This window comes from Taudactylus pleione, unplaced genomic scaffold (assembly GCF_031769625.1).
Source record: "Taudactylus pleione unplaced genomic scaffold, aTauple2 ptg000105l, whole genome shotgun sequence".
NCBI classification, from domain to species: domain Eukaryota; kingdom Metazoa; phylum Chordata; class Amphibia; order Anura; family Myobatrachidae; genus Taudactylus; species Taudactylus pleione.
Window position 1 is genome coordinate 12,281,451 of NW_028284507.1, and position 21,273 is coordinate 12,302,723.

A 21,273-nucleotide genomic window follows, 5' to 3' on the forward strand; every position below is an offset into this window, starting at 1 on the left:
TTGCTTGCTATCATTTTGCAACCATTAATAGAAAGTCCAACTATCAGCCATTTGGCACCATTTAGCCTACAGTACTTTTCTCATGGCCACTTACAGCCTTCTGTATGGATTCAGTATGATTGACCACAAGCCACAAGGCAGGCGGCTCAAATCCCGACATCGGCATCCCGGCAGCAGTAAAAATCCTGATCGTCGAAAGATAAGTACTGACTAACCTATTCTACCCACTAAGCCTCCCTTAGGGGTGCCTAACCCTAACCTCCCCCCCAAGTGCCTAACCCTAATCCCCCCCCTTCCCCGCCACCTATACCTAAGTCCCCTGGGAGGGTGCCTAACCTCTCCCGGGGGGTGCCTAACCCTAACTTCCCCTAGCCTAAACCTAACCTCCCGTGGGGGTGCCTTACCCTAAGTCCCCCTCCGGTAACCCTAAACCCTATGACTGTTATCAGACTGTGTTTATAGGGCCCTGTTGGATCAAGATGTCCAGCCCTGGATAGATCATATTTGGCCACACCATATATATGCTAGATAGAAAAAGGCATAGCCGGCCATAGGCATGAGGTTATGTTTGTGTGCTGTGCAAGGTTTGAATTTCTTCAATATACATAGAAAGTAACAGACCAATTCGGCGCACACAAAAAAAAAGAAAAAAAAAAGGGACAAATGGAAACGTGCCTGTACCAATAACGGGAACCCACATTCTTTATTTTTCAATAATATAAGTGTGTATTGCGTTACACTTTGGGTGGTTTTTAAAATAAAATACTTTTTGAAAAGAGGTTTTACAAGGTTTTCTCCCACCATGTCCTCAAAGTACTGGTTACAGAAATAAGATTATAAAATTAAATACTGACTGTACATATGATGCTGTCAGTGTCACAGGCTTATCTTACATATCTAGCAAATCAATTACATTTGCTTGAACAGATGTGCACCGGTTACACTTTAATATACATACAATATTTTTACTTAAAGTACCTGAGCATTAATTTCTCAAGTATTTTCTTATGGATTATATGCAGGTCTCCTAACACCTACGGTAGAAGAAAAATGAAGGGGGAAACACATATGGGCAGAATCAATTAGCCCAGGTAGTGTCTGCAGCCTATTCTTCCAGGTACAGGCCCCCCAATACATCAGCGATGAATTGGGCTCATTACCCGATCCCCAGACACCGGGGCATCAGTTAAATCAGTGTTGGCTAACCTTGACACTCCAGCTGTTATGGAACTACATAACCCAGCATGCACTGCTACAGTTTTGCTATTAGGGCATGCTAAAACTGTGGCAGGGCATGCTGGGATATATAGTTCCACAACAGCTGGAGTGTCAAGGTTAGCCAACACTGAGTTAAATCCAACATGTTTGATTTCACAGATTTGCCGATCACAATGAAAATATGATTGTGACCAGCAAATCGGGGTTTGCTAACGTGAAGGATTTCACAGATTCCACGATGGAGCGGCGATCATCAATGGCCACGGATCTGAATTTTCAATCAGAACTGGGAACCAGAGAAAAACGACCGGAAGATCTAAGGGCTCCTTAAAGCTGCCTGGAAACATTAGAGATCTGTGAGAGGCCTCAAGGCAGCTGTTATCCTTCATTTCTGCTTGCACTTATACCCAGAAGAGACCACGGGACAACCCGCAGCTAATGCAATTTGCCCCATAGACTCTTGATGGTTGAGGTGCAGGCAGTAACTTTGTGGCCTGCACCCTATTAAACCTATCAGTTCTCTGGGCATGAATGACATCACCGAGGCAGTGACGCCAATTGTTCTTAGCGAGTTGTTAGGTTGCACTCTAGTGAAAAAGGGTTTAGCCCACAAAACAAGTCAGTAACTGCTATGAAGTTGGTTGCTTTAGACAACTGTAAGCAGTTTTCACAGGGTGTTTGTGTCGTAAAAAGCACTATCATTTTCACTCTGCAATTACTACCAGCAAACACATATTATACTCCCAATGGTTGCTTCATTTAAGTTATTAAAAGCACTTTTGTCTACAAATAGTGGAGGTGGCCATCTTGGATCTAAATAAATATTCAGACGAATGAATCCCATGAATCTACTAGGAACCATCATCCCAGAAACAGGACAAGCGTGACTGGCTCCTAGTAGATAGCCCGCACACTGTCTCCACAACATGGACGTGAAGGAAGCGCTGTAACACATACACAAAAAACAAAAACCTTGACAGTGCTTAGTGTACACAAATGTACCTCTCTACGGTGTTTAATTTAATCAACCATGAGAGCAGCTAAAAGGCGACTGCATATTGGTCACTGTCCAACAGTGCAAACGTTGGGTTTTGAAATTCATTTATGATTAATGGTTAATGGTTTCCTTTATACCAGTGTTTCCCAAACTCATTCCACAGTGCATGGTTTCCAATTATCCTAGTTGGAGCACAGGTGTATTCATTATTGGCTGACACATTTTAAAAGATTCACATGTGGAGCTAATTATTCCACTTGGGATTCTGTGAGGAGACGTGGAAAACATGCACTGTACGGTTGGGTGCACATCAGATTATTCTGGATTATGGCCAACAGGACGACCTACATAATACAATAAATTGGTTGCCCGTACACACAGCGCTCTACTGTTCAGTGGCCACATCCAGGAGCATGCAGTCAGCCACCAGATCGTCACATCTACTGTGCAGGACAGCAGATGTGAGTACCCCGATGTCAGCGGGCAGGAGCGCGCAAATCATAGGTACACAGCAGACATATGTAGGATGTGTCGCTCCAATCTGCGGGAGTGGACAACATATCGTCTGATGTGTACCCACCCTGAGAGCTCCACTGAGGAATGATTTTGGGAAACACTGCTATATACCATCGAGTCCTATGTGGGTATGTTGCTATTCTATTTAGAACATAAGGAACACCCACGCTTGGCTCCTACATACTAGGGACGGACTGTTGGTAGCAAAGCAAAGAAAAGCATGTAAATTGTATTTGGACAAACTATGTTGCAATACAAGTTTTGCAAATATATATATATTTTTTTATGCAAGGTAAATAAACAGCTGCTCCTGCATATGTAGCCCACAAATGCTAGGCAGCTTATTTTACTCTGCAATTTTAGATTTAACACACTCCTATCACATCTAAATCTCTGCACATTATAAATCTGCCCCACCTGCAGTGCAACCTGGTTTAGCCAAAGTGTAAAGTGACTTGCTTTTCAGCCCCTAAGAGTATAAGAAACAAATAAGGCACACATATAACACACTTTACTAAGACAACTATAGCATTAATTTCAAATACCTCCCTTATCACACAGTTTTAGATATTACCATATGAAGTCTTACTGTGCAATGGTTGCCAAGCTTGTAAAAGGCACAGTGTTCACTTTAATAATTCACATGTATTCTTGTGTATACTATATGTATATTGATTGAAAACATACATATATATTATTTATACTAAGATACGAACAGCCTAATACAATTAACAAAACATCTGTCTCTCCTAAAACAAGTACATAAAATTGCATAAAAAAATTATAAAAGATCAGGCCCCAAATACGGAAGAAATACCAATAGCAAATAAAATCAGTCTCGGCAACATCACTAGCTCCTGGTACATGGACAAGGGTGCATTCTCATGAGTATTCATTAAGTCCATAAATGGCAGCCTTTAATGCGCGTAGGCAATAGGTAGGATATGACAGCATACACATTGAAGTACACTGTACAAAGAGGGGAGGTAAAATAAACTAGGAAACAAGGTTGCGGCACTATATAGAAGTTACAGCATTACTTTACATGTCTATGAGCACCCGCTCTTCCCCACTATATTCTGATCATCTGGAAAGCAGCAAGCCCCATTTTTGTCTGTCCCCCCTTTGTGGTTACTACTTGGCTGAAATGGCCTTTACAAGGTGATTTCAGCAGAAGACACAGCAGCTACTTTCCTGGGTTACAATAATGTGTACTTGCACCTGAAATAATTTCCTGAACGTACACACTTTATAAAACCATCACACCGACGAACCTTACTGGAGTCACTGATGATGTAGCTTAGCATAGACATACACTTGTGCAATATATAAAGTAGGAAATAACTTTGCAAGATCTTTGAACAGGAGCACAAATCAGATGCAACATTACAGGTATGGAGAAGCTCCTGGAACATCGGCTCTATGCTGGTGAGCTGCAAACAGCCCCACTGTACCCAGGGGAGAGCCAACCTGGTGAATCTTCCTTCAGATGCCAGTCAGCTCGGAAAGCATACAGAACGCCAATCCTTAAATAGTAACAAATTAGCAGAAACTCTAGGTAATGCATTTAGTTACAGTCTATTCTGCCAAATCCCATTGTAAAAGTAGCTGCTACATACTTGCGTCCACAATTCCAATAAAAGCCTAAAATGTAGAAAAGAAAAACCATATCTGAAATCAAGAAACAGATCGGTCCCAGGCAATCTGATCAACAAAGATCACTTGTTATTGCCACTGTCCTCAATGTTCCCTCTGCAGCCCAGAGCTAGCTACCACTGGTAAGGACAGCTATGCCCGCGATGCCGGGAGCCAGAGGACCACGCTGCTGTACTCCTTTTACCAGGAAACCGATGTGGAAAGTCCTTTACTGGAGCGCCATTCACCGAATTAACTCCATTCTGCTGAGGATAGCTCGAATCAGACACTTGTGCCCAATGGGCGCCTCCCTGTGGCGAAGATTGTCTGTTACGATGATGCTTAGGTCTATAATGACCACCTCTGCAGCAAGAGAGAGAAAAGGAAGGGATTAATAATAAGTCTTCAAGTTTATAAATAATAATAAAGAAAAAAAAAAAAAAAACATACCAATATTAAAGTCATTCTGCACCATGTAACGAAATACAATATGCTGGACAATAGATCGCTCGTATAGCCGATGAACAACTTTTGGCAGGTGTGTACACACAATATATCTTAACGATTTGTTCAGATATATTGTGTCAACCGTACTGCACAGCAGAGATAATTATAATATAATTTTTTTTTTATTTATTTAATTATATATATACATATAATATATATACATATAATATATATACACATACACACGAGATCTATTGTGCACATCTGTCAACGTGTACGGGCGTTCGACTGACTCGAAGGCTGGCCGCAAGAATCAGCGACAATGTCACAGCTGGTTCCCACGACCAGACATATTGGTTAAGTGTGTTTACACAGCCGTATACTTCAAAAATCGGCTGGTCGGGAGTTCTGTCTGCAAAGGGTGTACCCCACATAAGATTGTAGTTATGTTGGATAAAAAAAGCAGATGCCAAAATAAATGCATTAAGGGACTTTTGCTCTATTCCACAAGTTCTCAAACTCTGTCCTCAGGACCCCAAACAGTGCCTGCTTTCCAGGTGCCCTCACAGAATCACATGTAAAATAATTAGCTCCATCTGTGGATCTTGTAAAATGTGTTAGTAATGAATACACCTGTGCACCTGCTGGGTGACCTGCAAAACGTGACCTGTGTGGGGGTCCTGAGGACAGAGTTCGAGAACCACTGCTCTATTCAGTCACCTGGAAACCAACATTACACTATGTCCATATTTTAGGATTCAACGGATTCCCAAATGAAAAGTAATGAGAAAGTGTAAATGAGCATAACAAGGACGATTATATTATTGGGCACTCCCAAATTATGCAGTTTATGGCTTCTGGCTAGAGCATTTAAGACTGATATTACATGACTAGAGTCTGTATTAATTGCATAAGTGCAGTTTCTTGCTGGTCATTTTCCATTGGATTGTCTTTAGTTTGGATCACTTCTGAAACCTTGATGCATACATGCAAATACGAACATATGGCTTTACTTTTAGGCGTTCGCAAAAACAGAATTGGGATGTAGTCTGGAAGCAGACGGTCTAAATGCTGACAGCCGGCATCCAGACTCTCTAATCCCGGCGTGGTACTAATGACAGGCGTCGAAAACGAGTCGAGAGTTAGGTTTAGGGTTCCCGGGGGGGACTTAGGGTTAGGCTAGGGGAAGGGAGGGTTAGGCAACCCCTACCCCGGGGGACTTAAGGTTTAGGCAGCAGGGAAGGGGAGGGGGGGTTAGGTTTAGGCACACCTAACCATCCCATGGGTAATGAACCACCAATGGGAATCCAAGGTCTGGGCTGTCCCTTGCACCTGGATCCTGTAGTAAGTTTGAGGATTCGGCTCACTCAGAAGTAGGTGGTCTCCCACTATAAAAGGGGTATATTTACGAAAGTGAGAGTTTTTCGAAGTCGAGATGTTGCCCATAGCAACCAATCAGATTCTACTTAACATTTAACTAGCACCTTCTAGAAGAGAATAGCTAGAATCTGGTTGCTATGGGCAACATCTCCACTTCTAAAAACTATCACTTTAGTAAATATACCCCTAAGTGCTTTTATGCTGGCAGAAAGACCATCTGACTTTTTCAGAAAGATAGGAGGCTGGTCACTTAATGGACCAAGCTGGTTCCCCACTTTCTTGCCATCCATGTAGAGCAGAGAACTACCCTCTGGATATAGGACCCCTAGCTTTTCCAGATAAGCGGAAAGACTGAAGCTCAACTCCTCTAGGCTTGGGAACAGTAACGGGCAGGGAACGCACCCTGCTGTAGCCTTATAATGTTATTCCGTTCAGGGCTTAATAAGACATTACTTGCAAAACGTAGGAACTCAAAGTACTTTAACAGTGCGTCAGCTTCCAAAGCCTTAAGCTAGTGAATACATCAGAAGGCTGAAACCCTAACCACATTACTCCTGTATCAACAGCAGCATTGCCCAGATAGTCTAACTCCCGGATGTGCTCAACCAAGATCAATTGATTCATTGGTTTAGCAGAAGCTATTCCAAACGCTTTTCCAATGCCTTGTTAACGTAAAGCTATACTAAGATGAGTCTAAGTGAGGCCCCAGCAGCAAAATATGTGGACTGTGTATTTCTAAACCGTACCTTTCTTAAGAGTACAGCATTGGGAGTCGTGATACTTGTGGTCTTTGACAAGTGCGTGTCTTGGCATCATCCACCTTTCAAAGGGGACTGCTTTATCACTACTGTCGCTAGGGAAAGGATAAAAGGATCTGGGGTCTGTGTACTGCTTCTCCAGTTTGATCTGTGCCTCATAATAAATCTTCTAGCTGAGCTGAAGGAGGAAAATAGACGCTCTCTCTCTTGTACAAAGGTAAGTCTGGAGTAACAGGCTAGCCACTGCCCTGAATGAAAGGACCGTCGGGAATGCCCTAAAGTGGGCACGTATTACTTAGTTGACTCCCAGTTAGCGAGAGAATATATAAAAGTTCTAGTCTGTGTCCAAACCCCTGTCCATGACCTCTACACTCCAATGTCCCACTGACCCCAATAGGATGGTGACAAGCATGCTACATGTAATATCAGATTAGACCAATATTGCTGATAGTAGTAAGCATAAATCTATTAGTACTTTGCCACCAAATGGAAGTGCTTTCATAAGAAATTAAGCTATATTCCCTAACGAAGCATATAACTACTTATTTGTTTGCAGAACCCTTGTGCATTTCCCATGGAACATATTTTGCTCCTCGGTCCCTGTTCCTTTTCAAATTATATACATTAATAATGCACACATTTAATATAAAAAATCAACAGCTCGGTTTGTGTGCATTACAAAATACACAATGCCTGAGTCAGTCAGATATGCCAAAGTGTCAGAGCCTGAAAATAGACTACATACAGCTGCTGTATTAAAGAACAAAAATCCTGGTACCTAGCTTGCTGAGGCGGGTTACTTTCCATCTGCAGGAAGCTGTGCCTGGGTACTGGCATATGTGGAAAACCTGGTGCAGGTATCTTGGGAGCAGGCACAGGATTTACAAAAGTAGGGCTGCAGAAGGGTAAAATACAAATAGCTCCATATCATGAACACGCACAAGAAGCTTTAAATTATAAAATAAACAATACACATAGCAAAATTATGTAAATTAAAGGTTAAACACATTCCATGCACTCGCAGTCTATTAAATGTGCTTTCGTGCAGTTTCGAAAAAATACTGAGACACAAGCAGTTTGCAGTATAAATGTGCGATATCGCATTGCAAAACTCGGAGCGGTCCATATAAAAGGTCAACAGTCCACTGTATGAGATCAAACACTCACTCATGTTTCACCCAGTTCGATGCCAATTGCAGTGTGCATCCAACATAATTATGAGTAAAATCACATGTGTAACCTAAACCCTACAATATCAGCCTTTAACTTACACCAGGCGGTATATTTACTAAACTGCGGGTTTATATAAGTGGTAATGTTGCCCATAGCAACATTTCAGATTCTAGCTATTATCTTCTAGAAGGTGCTAGATAAATAAGTAGAATCTGACTGGTTGCTATGGGCAACATCTCCACTACTATAAACAAGCACTTTAGTAAATATACCGCCAAGCATTATGAAAACACTATATAACTCTATAAGTTAGATGATATATAGTTCATTTAAAATGTAGTGCTCATTTATTTTCTACTTTGTTGGTGATAAACCATTATACACACACAACAACAACATAAAAAAACAAAAAAAAAAAACACCTTTTATCCTGAAGGTATAACCATGCAGACACACACATAAAGGGTTGTTAAAGTATTGCTAACTATCTCCCCCATTTGCACTAGTCTGTCACCTCCACGCATGAAGCCATTTTGTGTGATGACCTAATCTAGTCACTAGTTCACAGCAAATTGATTGGCATTTGCTCATGACTGTGCTACCCACAAAAGCACTGCCGTACTGCCTGCAGATGAGGGCTCCTTAAACTATCAAAAAGACGTTTAATAAGTTGTGTAAAATATCTGAATTCACACTTAAATATTATTGCCAAATTTTGACCTTGTTCCCCATTTTCCTGATGGGCCATGACCTTCTTGGAGAAGCCAATATAGCTGCAAGTGAAAGGACCCTTTACATAATAATAGAGTTTAAGTTATTGCATTAGTCTTTTTTTTATTGCTATGTATTTTGTTTCATTATGATTGTTTGTGCCCAACAGTTTATGCTTTCAATGCCTCAAATCTTTGATCAAGCACCTTGATCACTACTACATAAGAGAATGTCACTAAGTTTTATTTGCTTCTGCAAGGTGGAGGGGCACTAGCACAACAGCAAAATGACTGTACTGGCTAAAAAGTAAAGCACTCACCAAGGTGGCCTACCACCGGTCTGTGGAAAGCTGTGCTGTGGTCCTGGCAAATGGTACCTAGGTGGCTGGGCGTACACTGGTGTAGGTAGCAAGGCTCCACCGCCTGAATTAGCATTAGTATGGCTGCAGAAGAAGTAATATAAAATATTTTGTTGCTCCATATATACACTAAACAAAAAAAATCTGCTCCACCACCCCCCCAAAGGACATTCGTGATCACGTCAGAGACGGAGTGTAATTTAGTCTATGAATCATGGACACTGTCAGCAGCTTTACTGGGTTAATTGTAAAAGTTCACAAGGAAAACCGTTCTCTCTCCCTTTTTGCACTGGTGTAATAACTGGAAGAGGCATCCATTCTTAATGTTAATGCCATGTTTGATAATAGAACATTTCGCCTATGCCTACAACCTTACAGAGTGTTTGCAAATTCACAGAGCTGGGAGTAACGATGCAATAAGAGCAGAGCCCTACAGGTTGCCCAAATACCACCTTCCGTCTAGCGCAGCAGAATTAGAGGGAAGACAGGTAGACTAAGGGGGTCAAGTCAATTAGTTGCGATGTGCCAGAACGTGATGCACGTCACACCTTGACACCACTACATGGCAGATTACAGTTTGTTCTCATAGAGGTCAGCAATGTAGCCGTGATTTAGAGGGTTCCGTATATAACCATATGAATGTAAGCTCTTTCGAGCAGGACCTTCTACCCTCTTGTGCTTCTCCCTACTGTAATTTAATTTATCTCTTACTCCCCACTAGGGCAACCAACACTCGGCTGCTTATGTGGGTGTAAAGGTCGCTAATATAGCATTGTTTATAATACATGTCCTGCTTTGTACTGTATTGTAAGTCACTGGTTACTTATTTGTTCATGTACTTTGAAAGGTGCTGCGGAACACTTGCAGCACCATATAAATAAATAAGAATAATATCATCAACAAGTATATGAGAACCTCTAACTCCTATCATATCGCAACTGTAAATTTGAGCGTGATTGAACTGAACCCATAATGAGAGTTTTTAATTACTGGCAGAATAGCTCTTTTCGTTTACACATAGGAGGACGTGGTGTAAATTGAGCAAATGGGAGTTTTATAAATAAATCTAAAAAAATAAAGATCGGAGCAAGTGGCAGACTTGTCAGGGCACCGACCACCCTAAAATACACATCTATTATTGGTATATAGAAATTACCCATTAAACCATGGCTGCTCCTCTTGCCATTGAGATGGTCTACTTCCAGGCGCTGAATGGAAATTCCTTTTTGGGATGTGGTGTGGATGGCTGGCATGAGGTACTGAACGTTTGCTTAATCCAGTTTTGCTTTTATTATAAAAGGAAAAAAAATATATAAAGTCAGCATAAAGGTGTAGTCAGATAGTTGGGAAACACATACGACATGGGGCGGCTCACAAGTCTCAGACAAACCTTTGCTTATTTCAGTGTTAAGTCTAGTGTACCTACAGCACAATCTTAAGAAATAATGTGTGGAGCCATTAGATAAAGGTGTTCCAAATTCATATAATGGCACATTTCAGATGTACTTTATATAGAATAATGATCTTCTCTTTCAAAATGGAAATAAAAGTTAACACAATATAGAGAATGAAACACCTTTATTTTAAGGAGCCCATCCAAGCTAATTGCTTTACCTACGTAACAGTTCAGCTAACCATACAGGCCCCCCTTATAAAGTTGCTGGCACTTGGCTGATTGCCGATCACAGAAGTGTGGCTAGAACCTCCAGCTTTATGCTGGCAACTCAAAATAAATTAAAAAAAAAATGGATAACCTAGTACTCACATGCCTTGAACATAAAGCTAACCTGCCCCTTACTGGATTATACCTCGGTATGACAGGCAATAGCTTACTTTCTAGATTTGCAACGCAAAAGATCATCCAGATAATTTTCCCGTTCCATGCAGTGTCCTCGGCTTTTGTTGAATTCTGTAAATAAAAAAAAAATAAAAACTCACTAAGTCAAATAAATATAAAAAAAATAAAAAAAAAAATAAGATACCATATGGTATACAATCAACCCATTTCATGCTTCACATTGTAAGACTGCAGCTTTTTCACTACAATAAGGTTTACAGAGCAGTTTAGTCTGGAGTAGTACTCGGTAACGATTGCTATGCTACTTCGCACTTCACATACAGAAAAGTTTGTGCACATGCAGAGAGAGTTCTAACTCCACCTTTGTGGTAATGAAAATAGAGTGTGAGAATGAAGCATAGAATATTCAAACAAACAATAAAAATTGTATACAAATTTAAGTCACCTCCACCCCCTGCCTGACTGCATCCTACCTGCTGCCACTTACAGATGTGTCCTCGTACATCTAGCTTCCTTAATCGTTAAACAGCCCTTCTAGTAGCGCCATGACTAACTCTGATCGGCTTTTCGTGCAACTTTTTTTTACCTTCAAATGAGTCTTATTCGCACAGCGATGTGAATAAGATGAACAGGCAGCTTTGTTGATTAAAATGATATGCGGCATGTCTATATACTGTGAGCGAATGCATCTGCATGCGAAACGCTACGTTACAGTGCCACAGCCACTGACACGTAGCATTTCGCATTCAGATACACCCGCAGACGCATATAGAATACGGGCATGCCACAAATATTAATCAGCTGAAACTGCTTGTGTGACCGATTTGCATCGCTGTGCGAATAAGACGCATTTGAAGGTAAAAAGTAATGAAAAGACACTTGGCGCTACAGACACACGGCACTCATGTTCTGTAACGCGACTTGTAGTGAACGGAGGATAGATGTATGTGGACACATCTGTATGCGTAGGAAGTTTACTGAAGTAGAGATGAAGAGCTTGTTAGATCAATGCCTGTCCACTTGTGTGATTTTACAAGCGAGGTCAGGGCTCCATGGTACAGGGGTGACGTCATGCGGGGGGGGGGGGGGGGGGGGGTTTGTATTTTGGGCAAATAGGAAAACAAATTTAGGGCCCGATGCAGAATTGGTCTTAAAATCAGCACACTTAATCCAATAAAAAAAAACAAAACAACAATGCATGTAAATATTGTGAATTTTCACCAATAGGCGAGGTTGTACACATCTTGAGAGGTGTACAGCTCTGTATAAGAAGAACATTTAAAAATTAAACAAACACACAGAAGTTGGTTCTCACTGCAGTGGAATTGTCCTGTAGTTCATGTATACTTACTTTCTATAGCTTCAGAGGGCTCCACTCCAATCACATCGATCAGATACCTAGAAGAATGGTAGTGGTATGAATGTTCCAAGACAGCTTAAAAATCTAAATTATAAACCAAGCTGTGCTTTGTATCACTAGCAAAACAGTATTACAAAACAGAAGGTTAGAGGGTTACAACTTACAATCTAAAGGAGATAAGTGAAATGAGTGATATACAAGATCCTGTTCTGTACAATGGAGCAGCCATATGTGATCAGTGTAAAATAATGCTGCATGAACAGACCAGCAAGAACTGGGAAGGAGACAACAAGCTGGAGGATATAAAGGGGTTATGTAATAGGGTCAGAGTCTTCAGAATCAGCGCGATTCTGGGGATTTCAACTACATATTTACAGCAACAATAACATAAATGGCAAAACAAGGTAAATTACTGACGATTTTCATTGAACATGGAAAGCTGTGAAGTTGGAGTCTGACTGTCTGTAGAAGCACTGAGGAAGCACTAACAGTGCATGGTTTCCATCTTCCTTATTTGGTTCATAGGTGTATTCATTATTGGCTAAGTGGAGCTAATTATTTGACTTGTGATTTTGAGAAGACAGTCCTCCCTGAGGAATGAATCTGGGAAACACTGCCTTAGGTCATTGACAGTAAAGCAGGGGTAGGGTGGTAAGCAGGTAAGAAAATGGATCTAGGAAGGTGCTGCATTTTAAAGAACTATGTAAAATGACAGCCAGCATTGGTGGTGTGTGGCCTGGAGTAGCTAGGAGAAGGGAGCGTTTTCGCCGTCTCTCCCCCGCTTATATCCTTTTAATTATCCTGCTATTACTGGTTTGTTCCTCCCCAAGCTGCCAATTACTGTGATGTACCTTCTCCTGCATATCAGGGGCTCGGAGGTGGAAGCCTGCTGGGTACCTCTCACGATATATCCCTTATATTCTCTGCGGCCAAGTCTTCTCCTTGTGGTGTGTGGCGTCCCTGTCTCCAGCTCCAGAGGCTATATCATGTGCTGCACTTACCTGAAGACTTCATCCTGCTCTCTGGCTGCACCCTTTGAGATCCTGTTGCAGATTATTGCCGTCCACCTCCTCTACAGATCCAGTTCGTCTGTTGCAGTGTTTGGGGAGTGCTGGTTGCGTTCCGCCAAGATGCTGAAGTTCTCCTCAGCTGCTGTACGGATCCTCCTGCTGGTTTGGTACTCCTGGTCCAGTGACAGACTCTTCCTGTTTGCTCGTCATCACTGGTGCTGCAGCTGTGCTGCTCTGTTGTCTTTTGATTCATCGGTCATCTTGTCTGTTGCTTCTTCTCTACAACTGCTGCCTCCTATTCATCCATGGGTGAGCTCTGCTGGTGTGCTAGCGGCCGCAAATCTTGCCGCTTGTCACCTTCCAACTTGATCTTTTACTGTCCCTGTTGTGCTGGACCTCCAATACTCTGAAGTTTGGCAGCTTCTATGCTATGCTCCATACATGTAATCCAGTTAATATTCCTGCTGAAAAATAGTAAAGATGACTCTCTGTTACAACTCCTCCAGGATATTAATGCCTCTACTCAGTTGCTTCTTATTAAGCTTGGTGGCATGATGGCTGTATCCCATAAGATAAGTGTTCTGTAGCAGCTGTATCAAATAGCTACTATGAAGGCACAATCTTTGGATTTATTCTGTTCACTGGCAGTGCTCACTCCTGAGCTTAATACCTTCTCAACTCCTGGGAGCCAAGACTCTCTTGTGACTTCTTTGAAGATCAGTCCAATCAGGTTGAAGCTACAGGATTCATCTAAGAACATTTTGTTATATTCTGTGCGTCCTTGGATGGTCGGGAGTCTTCAGGATTTATTGTTAATGTCTTGTGTGGATTTTTCTTTATTTTCTTGGAGAGTCAGTGATGGGACTGTTCATACATTCTCGCAGGTGGCTAAGGCCTGGATTAATATTTTTGAATCTATTGCTCTCCATTAATGTTTGGTCATTTTCTCTAAGTAATTGTTTGATTTTTATGTTAGTTTGGTACCAAGCATCATATTTGGGAGGAACGCCATTTTCGCTTTATAATGTGGGAGAGTTGGTTTAACCTAATTTAGGATTTTAACCTAGCTTTGATATATGGATAGATGCGGATGCTCTTATTTTTTATATTCTCTGTTTTGATATGTGATCCTTTTATTTAGGTTGGTAGTGGTGGGGTATCTGTATTGTTTACATTTTACGCTTGCTTACTGTACTTCTTTTATCGCCAGATCTATGTGCTTGAATGGCGCCTTCAAGTTTTTTTTCCCCTTTAAATCTATATGTTGAGTACTCAATATATCCTGTTATTTATGTACCATATTCTACTCTTAAGCACACTGCTATAGGCTTCTGCCCACAGTCTGCTATATTGGATTTCCACATCTGCCTCAATTTAATTGTTTAATTGCTTTTAAATTAATGTTGGCTGTAAGTTTTGTAACTTCAATAAAAACTACTCAATTTAAAAAAATAACAACCAGCATTTTAAACAGGCAGATAGGACAACAGTAGTTGTATTCATAATGAAAATACTTATCTGTACAAACTAACCGTGCACCTCGATCTGCAGAGTAGATGAAAAACCTTGAGGAAATGCACTGTGCAAAAGTTTTAAATGTCCCATCAAACCACCAAATTTCCCCCTTCCAGTTAACGTTTTCATCTTCCTAGTGGACTGTTTTATGGTTTACATAAAGAGCATGAGGTGACAGCAGAAGTGTTTATCACATATGCCATTGTGGGAGGGCCAGAGTACACTTCTTCAAAGTTTAATGGGAGTCATACTGTAATAAATGGCATTTGCAGGCACACTTGCTAGCTGTAATACCATCACCATGTAGTGTACATGATTAAAAAGAAATACAAGTGTAAAGCGATGTAAATATTTAATTAAAAATAAAATGGGCAGTGTTCCTTCAGTCCCATCATATCCTATAAGAGCCACAGAACTAGATAGAATCTGTCCATAGTGATCTTAAGAGCTGTGAGGGACTCTAATTCCTCCAATTGAATGGTATTTTTTCGAATTAGAGGGTTTCCAATTAATAAAGTCCCAGAAGTGGTTTATAGACAAGGAAGGAAACTGTAAGGGGCATACCTAATTGCAGGTGACATTTTGCAGTGATGGTCTTTCCTGCAGCTGCAAGGTTTTTCCTATTCAACTGCAGGATATAACATCAGTTGCAGTCATTTCTATAGATATATTACCACAGCTATTTTCTCGCAGCCCCAGAGCAAGTAAAAAGAAAAAAGAAGTGTAAATCCCTATTTTAAGCTAAAAATGTCGGGTACCCCCTTCAGAACTCCTTGGACCCCCAATGACTAAGCAATAGGAAGTCTTCAATTAGCCTAACTGGACCGATAATTATGTGTCATTATTGGTGGTTAAAACCAATAATGGCCTCAAATTACCCCAAATTAGTATTTTTCGTAAATTTTTGCACCCCAAATATGATCAAATCACTTTTTAAATGAAAAATTATTGCTTTATTATATTTTTGAATTAGCCTAAAATGACAATAAAATCTGGGTTGTTTTCTACTTTTTTTTGCATGTTTTTCATTTGTAATAAAATGAAAAAAGTATATATTTTTTTTTTTTTACGGATAAAAAAAAAAACAAAAAACACAACCCCCACATAAATAAAAACTCAAATCAATCATTTAATGCCTTTTAAAAAAAAACAACTATTTTTCTTTGGGATAGTAATATTTTTTTTTTAGGGTACAGACTGTAGAACAGATGGTTTTGAGGTTATTCTAGTCCAATAAAAAGCATTTAGTCTGAATAAATGCTCTAATTAAACGTGGGGGTACAAAAATGAACTAAACATTCTGGCTAATTTGAGGCCATCATTGGTTGGAGATTTTGAATTTTATTTTTTTTTTAGACCTACTCTGGGGCTAGGGCTAGCCGCCGGGTTTTTCTAGATTTTGCCTGTAATAGGATATGCCCAATTGTATTATTGTCATCTATGAAACTGAAAATAGGCATTACATGCAGACTCACCTGCACACCAAATATCCTGTCCTGTTCAATCCATGTGTACAGTGAACCCCAACGAGTTTATCTATGAGATAAGAATTTAAAAAGAAGGATGAACTAATAGAGCAGGTTGGACATTTGTCATTCATACTATGCTGTTGCCCACCGCAAAGTAAATTCCTCAGTGTAATAGGCCTGCAGGAACGGAATTAGAGTAAACGCTTATTTCCAGGACATTCAGCTGATGACGAAGAAAAGCACCAGTGGCAACGGCTTTCCAGTGAGTATTCTACTGTCCAAACCTTCCCCCTAATGTCTAACCCTAAACCCCCCTCTCCCTCGCAGCCTAACCCTAACCACCCCCACAGCCTGTTAACAATGTGAACATATCGACATTCTGAGTATATTAACATGGTACATGTCAACATATCAACAGGCACCATGTTGACATAGTTACTGTCAACCATCTAACCAGATACCTTTGCACCATTATGGAGAGGGAGTGAAAAAAATAATAAATAGTTTCCTGTCATTTTATCATGACCTACCCCACAGTGCCCAATAATGTCAACTTATAAAGAGAATAATGATTAATAGGAGCCGATACAAAATAAAAAGTCAGTCTCACCCCCGTAATTACATCTTTTGGGTTTAACTGACTTGCTGTGTCTTAGTACGAGACTCTCTCAAAGATATGCACACATGGGGGTTATGGAATAGGATCCGATGATTTCAGCGAGTTTGCTGCTATAGATAAAAACGGCAATCAGTTATAAGGCAAAACAAGCCTTATAACAGATTGCCAAACCTCGATGAAATCTTACCATTTCCGTAATCTCAGAGCCTAGGGTAAAAATTGGCATATAGAGCCATTCTTGGAATTCTTTATCCACTCAAGAGTAATTAACCAACAGCTGCGGCTGTTAGAAGTACAGCTCCTAATCAAGCACAGTTTAATTAAAAATGAAACACAAATAGACTTTAAGAGAAATAAAAGCCAATTCTATCATTTAAATCAGTACAGAAGTTAGTCTGTTTTTACTAGAATTTCTCCTTGCTAAGCAGTGGAACACCTGGAGACTCAAAACGCCACTTCCTAATAAACTACGCACATACATTTCAGGAGAATAGCTACCAAAGATATATTAAAAAAAAAAAAAAAAGTTATTTTGTAGCCTCAGTACTGGAATCTTTTGAGTGTGTAGCTCTGTATTCAAAGCACCCGATCAGAGATAAAAGGTTAGAACATTAAAAAGTAACATCTATAACCATTATATAATTGAACAGATCAAAAAGAGGTACAGCAGTGTTCTCCCCAGGCTGTTTTGTTTGGGCGCATCGCCCAGCAGAAACAGCCCACCGTTTGGCACTCCCTTCTGCCCCAATGTGCTGTGTCCCCTGTCACCCTCAACATGTCCTTTTTGCCACAGACACGTATGCCAGATGTGACGCCGAGCTGCCAGCCAGTTATCACCAGTGGGAACGCCCCCTTCGTGGGATGAAGTCTTTGCAACCTATCCAAGCGGAAGTCTCTGCAGTCAATCAGGACAGCCGCGCAGAGCTCTGGACTCTGTGTGAAACAGCGGTATCTCATAAAAAAAGGATGGCAGGTAAAGTCGGATTTAGGAGAGGGAGAGTACACCCTGGCCAGCAGTGTGTCGGAGATCCGATGTTCGTTAATGATGTGATCCGAAGGTGATGTGCTACTGCTGAAGGGAGAGGGACCCTGGGTCATTAGTGCGGCCGCAGAGCATAATGATTGGCAGACTTATTAAACTGAAAAGTTGATATAGCTTTATGTGTATATAACCTCTATTGTGTTGGAAGTCCTGCGAGTGCTGCTGCTCTACGTCTGCTACATACCTTGTCTCCCAAAAAAAGGCACCAGCCTCTTTCATTATCGATCATTATTTTTATATGTGATTGGAAAGGGAGCAACTAATTTATTTGTGGGGAGGGGGCGCTAGTCCCTTACTTTGCCAGGGGCTCTGGGATCCTTAGATACACCCCTGGCTCTCAGTGCGCCTGGCATCTGTGTCTTCCGGCTATAAAGGACACAGTGAGGGTTCTGGACGACTGAACGTGGTGCATTGGGGTGGGAGGAAGTGCCAGGCAGTAGGTTGTACAGGGATGCACCGTATTGGAGCCAGGGATAGTACTCCAAGCTTAAATTATTATAAAGTCAGGACTTAAGGCCACCACCCAGCTACTTCTTGATGCCACACGACTGGAAAAAAAAGTTCTGGGGAGAACACTGTACAGCTAGGGATAGCCATTGACTATTAACAAATACATTGATATCTAACCACCAATGGTCAATGGTTTTGACATCGATGGAGGAGATCCAATTGTTCTCCACCATCGAAGGTACAGAGCAACGCATTTTTTTCCTTTGTCTCATGAGTCGGGATGCAGAGCGTAGCTCCGCCCACGTCATCGGCCACTAAGCCGCTCCCCACTCCATGATTGGCCCACTGTAGGGTAATTAAGGCAGGGATGACCATCGGTGGATGAAACCAGTGATCGCTGCCAGCCGGGTTTCATTTTATCGATGTCAACCACTGATGGTACCATCGATTGCCATCCCTAGGTACAGCACAGCAAATACATCAAACAGAACTATGATTTTTGGGGGTACCGTCAAACCTACAGACCAAGCTGCTGTCAATTTAGTCATATTAGGTATACAAAATAATAAATACTTTAATACAAAAATCAAGAGTTATGGTAGACTTACCTTTGTTAACACAATTTCTTTGAAGTCCACAGGGATACCATGGGGTGTGTGTTGTTGGAGTGATCTGGGCACCAAACAGTCAAAGCTTTAGCTCCCAGGATGCACCGGTCCTCCACCACATATACCCCACCCCAGGCAGGAGAGATGAGAAAGCATAATATACACAAGAAACACACTCAAAAGAAGAAGGAATCCGTGACCAAGAGGAAAAATATGAGATATGGTAAGAACTTACCCTTGTTATCTCTATTTCTACGAAGTCCATAGGGTTCCACAGGATACCTTGGGGTATAGGTGTGACGTCAGTCGCAGGGCACCAAAGAGTTAAGCTTTCAGCCTCCCAGGATGCACTAGGTCCCCCTCCTATACCCCGCCCCCGGGCCAAGGCACCTCAGTTACCAAGCCATAGGCCGGAGGAGGAGAAGGAAGAGAGAGAACAAAGATCTGGACACATACAAGAATCACATTCTCACCAGAGGGAGACGGAAAACCGGTGACCAGAGCAAAGCCCATCTGCAGCACAGGTGCGACAGGGCGGGAGTCCTGTGGAACCCTATGGACTTCGTAGAAATAGAGATAACAAGGGTAAGTTCTTACCATATCTCATATTTTCTACTTCAGGGTCCATAGGGTATCCACAGGATACCTTGGGGATGTCCCAAAGCAGTATCCTTTAAGGGTGGGGACGCTCCTGTGCAGAAAGGAGAATCCGCCGCCCGAAGGAAGCATCCTGAGAGGCGAAGGTGTCAAACCTGTAATACCTCACGAAGGTATGGACAGAAGACCACGTAGCAGCCTTGCAGATCTGAACTGCCGAGGCACCACGTCAAGCTGCCCACGAAGGACCCACAGACCTAGTGGAATGAGCCTTCAGAGAAGGAGGGACCGGTAGGCCTTCATGAAGATAAGCTTCAGAAATAGCCATACGGATCCAGGCTGCCAAAGTTTGCTTTGAAGCAGGCCAACCCTTTTTACAGAAGCCATAGAGGACAACAAAGCGTCCGACTTCCTAAACAAAGAAGTGCGGTCCACATAAGTCCTTAAGGCCCGCACAACATCCAAAGAGGCCTCACCCACGGAAAGACCCGGTGAGTTAAAGGCCGGAACAACTATTTCCTCGTTAACATGAAACTGGGAAACAACTTTGGGAAGAAACTCGGGCCGAGTGCGGAGCACTGCCCTGTTCCCATGAAAAACCAAGAAAGGGGGTCTACAAGAAAGAGCCCCTAACTCAGAAACACGTCTGGCTGAAGCAACGGCCAGAAGGAAAACAGTCTTAGCTGTTAGCCATTTAATATCCACTGAGCCCAGTGGTTCAAACGGCGGTCCTTGGAGAGTCCTCAGGACCACAGCCAAATCCCAAGGCGCCACAGGTGGAACAAAGGGCGGCTGAATACGGAGAACACCTTGCATAAAGGTGCGCACATCCGGGATTGTAGCAATCCTACGGTGAAACCAGACAGATAGGGCCGAAACCTGTACCTTCAAAGAAGCAAGGCGAAGCCCATGATCTAGTTCCGCTTGCAGGAAGGCGAGAATCCGAGACAGACGAAACTCCCGCGGTGCATAACCTCTCGGTCGACACCACTGGAAGAACGTATGCCACACGCGATGGTATATCCTCGCGGAAGACGGTTTCCGAGCTCGTAACATGGTACACACCACAGAGCTGGCAAACCCCCAGGACCTCAGCATGGCCGTCTCAACAGCCACGCCGCCAAAGACAGCCGAGTCAGGTCCGGGTGAAGACAAGGACCCTGAGACAGAAGGTCCGGTCGTAGCGGCAACCGCAGAGGACTGTCCACGGACAGACCCTGAAGGTCTGAGAACCAGTGCCGTCTGGGCCACGCGGGAGCTATCAACAGGAGCGTCCCTCCTTCCTGTTTGAATTTCCGGATTACCCGTGGAAGAAGGGAGACCGGAGGGAACAGGTATGCGAACCTGAACGTCCACCGGACGGACAGAGCATCCACCAGAGACGCCCCTTCGTCTCTTGTGCGAGACCCGTACACCGGCAACTTGTTGTTGTGCTGGGACGCCATGAGGTCGATTTCTGGAAGACCCCACCTGTCCACCAGTAGTTGAAAAACGTCCGGGTGCAGGGACCATTCCCCTGGATGAACGTCCTGGCGACTTAGAAAGTCCGCCTCCCAATTTAGCACTCCCGGGATGAAGACCGCTGATATGGCCGGAAGATTGCGCTCCGCCC

At 42.3% G+C, this 21,273-nt stretch overlaps 1 protein-coding gene across 1 annotated transcript in view; it reads right to left on the reverse strand.

Moving 5' to 3' along the window:
* Nucleotides 1–1,268: 1,268 nt before the first annotated feature.
* DUSP11 (dual specificity phosphatase 11) overlaps nt 1,269–21,273 on the reverse strand; it is a 34,643-nt gene continuing 14,638 nt past the window's right edge. The window contains exons 5-11 of the mRNA XM_088470848.1: nt 16,352–16,412; nt 12,343–12,389; nt 11,027–11,102; nt 10,350–10,478; nt 9,155–9,277; nt 7,730–7,846; nt 1,269–4,729 (exon numbers count right to left, since the gene is read on the reverse strand). Of these exons, the coding sequence (XP_088326974.1) occupies nt 4,501–4,729; nt 7,730–7,846; nt 9,155–9,277; nt 10,350–10,478; nt 11,027–11,102; nt 12,343–12,389; nt 16,352–16,412 (782 nt within the window). The 3' untranslated portion in view covers nt 1,269–4,500. The remainder of the gene's footprint in view (nt 4,730–7,729; nt 7,847–9,154; nt 9,278–10,349; nt 10,479–11,026; nt 11,103–12,342; nt 12,390–16,351; nt 16,413–21,273) is intronic.